General features: G+C 45.2%; 1 protein-coding gene and 1 pseudogene across 1 annotated transcript; one reads left to right on the forward strand and one right to left on the reverse strand.

Moving 5' to 3' along the window:
* The first annotated feature begins 952 nt into the window (after nt 1–952).
* Nucleotides 953–4021, forward strand: LOC141776858 (uncharacterized; annotated as a pseudogene).
* Nucleotides 4022–4878: 857 nt separating this feature from the next.
* LOC141769146 (zinc-binding protein A33-like) lies at nt 4879–7674 on the reverse strand. Its single transcript, XM_074637918.1, has one exon. It carries the CDS (start codon nt 6984–6986, stop codon nt 5583–5585), a length of 1404 nt encoding a protein of 467 aa, XP_074494019.1. The 5' UTR covers nt 6987–7674; the 3' UTR covers nt 4879–5582.

Here is a 7674-nt window from a genome sequence, read left to right on the forward strand (position 1 = left end):
ACTGGTTATGGTTAGTTCTACTCAGCCTGTGAAAACAGTTGGATGATGTCATTTGTGGCTGTGGAGGAGATAATAACCCTGATGATGTCATAATGATGTCATCAAGGTAATCTCAAATTGAGTTTGTGGACTACAAACGTCTAACAGAAAGTCTGCGTTACAAACTGGAGATGTGGAGTTTGAAAGATGTTGGTGTTTACCAAGCAGCGAGGGTTTAGTGAAAGATACTATCAAGTTACATCATGGAAAATGTAGGATCCAGTGTTTTCAAAGCTACTCTGAGAGAGTAGAGAGAGTAGAGAGAGATTTCAGATTGAGAGGACGCTGGCGTGTTTGTCGCCGCTTCTCAGTTCCGTAGCAAAAACTTCGCTTTTTGTTTAAATCTGTGCCTACATTCACTGCATGTAGGAATAAGTTATCACTATAAGTTGTATTTACACTTCACTGTCTGGCGCTGCTAACTGTCAGAAGATTGTGCACATTTGACTCTGTGTGCTGGCCTTCTCCAGTGATCAGCTGTTAGCTGTTAGCCGCCGGTCAGCTGTTAGCTCCGCCGACCAAGCGGCGCTATCAATTTACTGTGGATTATCCAACGTCACTCCGCTGCTCACGTTTGGACATCTCCATGCCACAACTCCAGGACTATCCACCTTGTGTTCTGGCTACACTGTTTGCTGCTGCTGTTCTGGCTACATTCCCTGCTGCTGCTGCGGTCCGAGGCTGGGAGCCTCCTCCACGGATTGCGGCTCCAGGATTTAGCCGGCGCTCCACTGCTGCAAACATGGTGTTCATCAAATACTCAACAACGCAACTCCTGGACCTCTTCTGTCACTTCATTCTAAACTGCATCGCTGACATTAAATCCCTCGGACTCCTACGTCGCCCCCGTTATGTCCATAGAGCCTCCCGGTGCAAGTTTGTTTACGCTGATCATGATATATTCCCTCAGTACTGTCTGACAGGCGCTCCAACACGCAGCTACGACGTCATCACAACAAACCACACGTGTGCACCCTGAACAATCTGAGGTCCCTGGTCTGTGTTGACAGTGTCGTTCCCTCCACACCGCCTGCCCCAGCATTCACTAACAACAGTGCAACATTTATGCTGCAGAATGCTCGCTCAATCAACAATAAAGCTCTACTCATCCATGATATTATCACTGACAGGAAAATTGACTTTCTCTGCCTAACTGAGACTTGGCAAAATCAGCAGGATTTCATGGCACTTAATCAAGCCACTCCCCCTGGATATGTCTACATACAAAAGCCTCGCTCCATGGGTCGTGGCGGCGGGCTGGCTGTTATACATCGAGCTGACATCCTGGTCAAAGACCTCCCAGTACCCAATGTCACCTCGTTTGAGTGTGTCATTTTCTCCCTGGTTGGGTCTACACAGCTCCAGGTTGTCCTCATCTACCGCCCCCCTAAAGCCTCCACCACCTTCATGTCTGAGCTGTCTGAGCTTCTCACCTCTGTCTGCTCCATGTCTCCATCTACACTCCTGCTTGGTGACTTTAATATTCATGTGGACTCCACCAGCTGCTCGTTTGCCACTGAATTCCTGTCACTGTTGGACTGTTTCAACTTCACACAGCACGTTAAAAGTCCCTACCCACACTAAAGGCCACACGCTGGATCTGGTGTGCTCCACTGGCACAACTCCCTCCCATCTGCAGTGCCTGGACCTCGCGGTTTCAGACCATCTCGCTGTTCTCTGCACTGTTCCTGTCACCCTGCCCAGGCAGCGCACAAAACGTACCATCCAGTACAGGAACATCAAGACAGTGAGTACACCAGCTCTGAACGACCTGATAGCGACCCATCTGGCCTCAGATCCACACGACAGCTCTGCTGATGGGCTGGTTGCCCACTACAACGCCACTTTATCCGGCAGCCTTGACTCCCTTGCCCCCCTCAAAACCCGGACTGTCTCCTATACCCGTCCCGGCACCTGGTTCACCACTGAACTCCGCACCCAGAAGTCCACCGGCCGTCAACTGGAGAGGCGCTACAAAAGATCTGGCCTCACTGTCCACCTTGAGGCTTATAAAGAGCATGTGAGGGCCTACAAAGTAGCTCTCTCCCAGGCCAAAACACAGTACTACTCCACCCTCATTACCAACCAACAAAACCACCCCAGACTGCTGTTCTCCACCATCAACCGGCTCCTTCGCCCCCTCGACCCCCCCCTCCCCTCAGGTGCCCCCGACCTCTGCACTAAGTTCCTGGACTTTTTCCAGGACAAAGTCGAGTCCATCCATCAGCAGCTCCTGGTGCCTGCCCACCTCCCTCCACACACACCTCAGCCACTGGGCGTGGCTCCCTTGGATGTTCGCCTGCCTCAGTGCTCCCTCTCCTTCTTCTCCCCTGTATGTGCTCCTCAGGTCGCAAAGTTGGTCACTAAGGCCAAAGCCTCCACCTGTTCTCTGGACCCCATGCCCACAGCCTTGGTCAAGGCGTGCCTACCTGCCCTGTGCCCCATTATGGTGAACATCATCAACTCCTCCTTGGCATCTGGTCTTGTACCCGACAGCCTCAAGATGGCATCAGTCACTCCCATCCTCAAAAAGCCAGGTCTGGACCGGGATGACAGCAACAACTACCGACCGATCTCCAACCTCCCTTTCCTGAGCAAAATTCTGGAAAGAGCAGTGGCCGCCCAACTCCATCAACATATGGCCAACCATGAGCTCTACGAAACGTTTCAATCTGGCTTCAGACCACACCACAGCACAGAGACCACCCTCATCAAAATCACAAATGACCTCCTCATCGCTGCAGATTCTGGTCACATCAGCATCCTCGTCCTCCTGGACCTCTCAGCTGCCTTCGACACAGTCTCCCACACCATCCTCCTCACCCGCCTATCTGACTAACTTGGCCTCACCGGTTCAGCTCTCTCCTGGTTTCAGTCCTACCTCACAAACAGAAAACAGTTTGTCACCATCAGAGACTCCAGTTCCACCCCGGCCCCAGTCAACCATGGCGTACCTCAAGGCTCTGTGCTGGGACCCCTCCTCTTCACCATCTACATGCTCCCCCTTGGTCAGATCATCCGCCACCACGGTCTCAGCTTTCATTCATATGCTGACGACACACAACTATATCTCAGCACCAAACCATCCACCCAGCTACCCCCACAGTCACTTGTAAACTGCCTACATGCAATAAAAATCTGGATGTCATCAAACTTCCTAAAACTCAACAGCAACAAAACCGAGCTCATGGTTGTGGCTCCCAAGGCCCTGCTCCGGAAGGTTGGAGATCTCCACCTGGACGTTGACGGCTGTTCCTTCTCCCCATCCTCGGAAGTCCGCAACCTGGGTGTCATCCTGGACCCAACACTATCATTCCAATCTCATATCAGGTCCATCACCAAATCCGCCTTCTTCCACCTCAAAAACATCTCACGTCTCCGGCAATCACTCTCTGACTCTGTGGCAGAAACCCTCATCCACGCTTTCGTCACCTCCCGTTTGGACTATTGCAATGGAGTTCTGTCCGGGGTTCCCAGCAAAGCCCTGGACAGGCTCCAGTATGTGCAAAACTCGGCTGCCAGGGTTCTCACCCGCACCAAGCCCTGGCAGCACATCACCCCCACCCTCATCCACCTCCACTGGCTCCCGGTCAAGTCCCGCATCACCTACAAGATCCTCCTCCTCACCTACAAATCCCTCAATGCCCTGGCTCCTCAGTATTTATCTAACCTCCTCCACCCTTACACACAGCCCCGGAACCTTAGATCCTCAGGCACGGGTCAGCTCTCCATCCCTCACACAAGAATGCGAACTTTTGGGGACAGAGCCTTCAGTGTGACAGCCCCCACACTTTGGAACTCTCTCCCCATAGAGCTCCGCAACGCACCATCTCTGGACACCTTCAAAAGACTCCTCAAAACCCACCTCTTCACCAAGGCCTATGGCCTCTAGCTACTGTTACATTTGTTGTGTTTATTTATGTCTTTGTTAAGCGTCCTTGGGTTTCATGAAAGGCGCTATATAAATCCAAGCTATTATTATTATTATTATTTATATTTATATTAGGGAATAAAAGTCAGGACATCTGCTGCCTTAATTACACCAATTTCTTTGTCTGAGTATTATTAGGAAATTAATCAGAATGTATATTTACAGATATTATATTATTATTATTATTATTATAATTATTATAATTATAAGATTAAGATCATTTTTGTGTATTGTTAGTGTTTTTTTCTATTCTATATTTTTAAGAAATAGTCCTTGTAAAAATATTTTTGTTGTCCTACTGTCTTCTTACTCTTTCAATTTTGGTCTCTTCTGTGATGTTTCATTCTTTCGTGGCTGAAAGGAAAAAACTTAAGTATGAAACCTTTCTTATTTTGAACATGAAGTGCAGACACTTGTTATCTCAACATGAGACAATTAAATCTGATCATCAGAAAACAATGTTTGAGATCAAACTTAATTTGAGCAAATGTTATTTACTTTGAGATAACTTGTGTGATCTAACAGGCCTAAAGATATTCTCAACAACCACAGCCGCTCTCAGCTTCTGTACTTTTCTGTGGTGGCATATAAGCAACAAACTGTAAACAACAGAAATATGTCTTCTAAATAAATATATATTTAAATATTAATAATAATATCTACTAATATGTAATTCCTAAAATATTAATACTTTTTCCCCTCAAAACATTCTGACTTTTTCCTCATAATATTATGACTCTATTTTCATAATGTTATGGCTTTAGTCTCAATACATTGAAACTTTTTTCTCTGAATAGTATTACTGTATTATTTTTTTTTTTAAATATAATGACTTTAGTGTCGACACATTATTACCTTTTTTTTTGTTCTCAAATTATTACGATTGATACTCAAAATCTCTGAACACATTTGAGTCTGAAATCATTTTAATTTGATTGTTTATTAATTTTACAATAATAATTAAAATTGGTTCAAAGCGATCAGAACATAATCAGAAATGTACAATTTACATCAATATCACAATTTTGAAAGAAAGTAGAGCCTCTGCTTACACAATGATAGACAGTGCAGAATGAAATAAAAACCATAAAAGCATGATATTAAAAATCATCAACTGGCTGACAAAAGATTATATAATGATTACTTACAATGAGACATATTCCTCCCCCAAAAAAGACTTTAAAAGTAATTAATAAATCAGAAATAATAACTCAATGTTTGTTTATATTATGTATTTATGTACACAATTATATCTGCCAATATTTATCAATATTGTTAGCAAATATTCAACATCAGATAATTTAAAGTATTGTTTTTTCATTTAAGACTATCAGTAAATGTTTTGACAGAACTAATGTTCAGATTGTGCCTCAACATGGTTCTTATGTTCCTGAAACACTGACACTCCTCTGTTCAGTCACATATAGATATTTGCCCTGTGTCAAAGACCCGAGGACGTACGGACAAAAAACTTTCAAATTGCATTAAATATTTTTTCTGTTTCATATAAACTCGTAGAACATGTATAGTATCACTGACATGCAGGATGGCATTTATGAGTAGCCTTACTCAACCTGAAAATAATGCTTTATAGCATGCTTAGCTAATGCATTTAGTAACTAGGCCATAAGCCTGTTGATACAGAGACCTTCATTGGTAATATCTTCAGTGGGAGTTTATTCTGAGTTTCAACATATGGAAACAGTCTCTCAGTGAATGTGTGTGTGAAGGTGTGTATGTTTGTGTTAGTATAAAGATCACAGAAAGACAGTTTTCCTTTGTCAAAGTCCAGATGAACTCTGATCCTCCGAAGCTGCTTCTCCACTGAGAGAATGTTTTTTAAGAGTGGTGAGGAGGATGCTTTGTACTTTCCATCATGGAGATATATTTCCCAGAATCCAGTCGGTACGATTCCCTTTCTCCGGACAGACTCCTCCATCACACCTAGGCACCAGTAATGATCATTTCTAACCTCAAAATCCCAGCTATGAGTTCCAGAGTTAAATCCCTCTGAACCAAGGACAGCAAGGACGTGATCAAACCTCTCTGGATTATCAGGAAGCTGCTGTTTATCTCCAAAACTCACACTCGTCAGATCTTCGGACAGGATGAGTTCTGAATGAGCAGTGTTTGGATCCAGAATCAGAGGAGCGTAGGAGACCATCTCCTTCATCTTGTTCCAGATGTTAAAGGTCAGGTTGCCCAGGTGTTTGGCCATGTCTATCAGAGATCCTGAGAGCAGCTGTGGATCCTCCAGCAGGGGACGCTGCTGGACTCTTTCCACTGCAGCCTTGTAGTTGTGCAGGAATGAGATGTCTTCAGCTCTCAGCTCCTCCTCTGTGGCTCTGACAGTGTCTGAAAGAGCTGCTATCTCTCTGCTCAGAGCCTCCATCTTCTCCTTCATCATCTGACTCTTCTGCTCCTCTTCCTCCCTCAGAGCAGAGATCCTGGCCTCCTCTTCCTCTTCTAGAAACTGGTGAAGCTTCTTAAACTGCTCCTTAATCTTCCTCTCTGTGCGTTTGGCCTGGACCTTCATGTGTTCTGCTGTTTGATCACAGTTTCCTTTAACTTGTTTAAAGAGCTCCAGTTTCTCCTGAATGGGCTTCAGGGATTTCTGGAGCTCCTGTTTGTGATCCTGAGCAGCTTCATCGATGGGTCTGAATCTGTGGTCAGTATGTATCCTTGATTCTTTGCAGACGAGGCACACTGGCTGCTGATGGTCCAGACAGAAGAGTCTGAGTTTCTCAGAGTGCAGACTGCAAAGAGTCTCTGCTGAACCTCTCTGATCTCTCTCCTGTAAGAAGGCCTCACACAGGTTCTTTAAAGCCAGGTTACGAGGTGTATAACTCAATAAATGTCTTTCCTTACAAATTGGACACTCGTGTATCAGTTTCTCTCTCCACCATCTCTGCACACAGTCTTTACAGAAGCTGTGGCTGCATGACAGGACAACAGGATCTGTAAAGATGCCCTGACAGACAGGACATGTAAGATCCTCCTCTGACTGAGAAAACATTTGTCTCTGAGTGAAGCTAAAAACACAGCAAACCGACAAGGTAGGTCAATAAAGTTTTACTTTCACTTTGAGTCGTAGCTCCTCTAAAACTCCTCTTTATGATGTGAAATCAGCAGCAGATTGAAGAGGCAGTAATCCCAGATGTCTCAACAGACTACAGATGAGATCTCCTCTGACTGAGAAACATTTGTTGAAGTGAAGCTAAAAACAGCAGAAAAAACAGACACGTCGGTCAGTCAAGGAAGTTGAAAGTTTTACTTTCACTTTGAGTTGTAGCTCCTTAAAAACTCCTGTTTATGATGTGAAATCAGCAGATTGAAGAGGCAGTACTCCAGTAATCCCAGTATTTCCTCCTTTGTGTGACTTCTCTCCGTGTTGTTTGATCTGGTTGTTAATGGTGAACACACCAGGCATACAGTGCAGCAATGTGATATGACGCACATCATTTCATGTCCACATCTGTGGAATGAGGAACACACATACCGCACACACTCATGGAACCACGCCTTCATTGAACAGCTTGTTGAGGTGGCAAAAAAAAGAAGCTTTCTACAGTGTGACAATATCATAACACCGCCTGCATGGGAGGCAGGGCTCAGTGCTCTGGACCTGTCTGACTGAGCCTAACCTGCCCACCACCTGACTCCTCCCTCACCAACCCAACAACAATGAACCAACGCCCACACAG

This window comes from Sebastes fasciatus, chromosome 1 (assembly GCF_043250625.1).
Source record: "Sebastes fasciatus isolate fSebFas1 chromosome 1, fSebFas1.pri, whole genome shotgun sequence".
NCBI classification, from domain to species: domain Eukaryota; kingdom Metazoa; phylum Chordata; class Actinopteri; order Perciformes; family Sebastidae; genus Sebastes; species Sebastes fasciatus.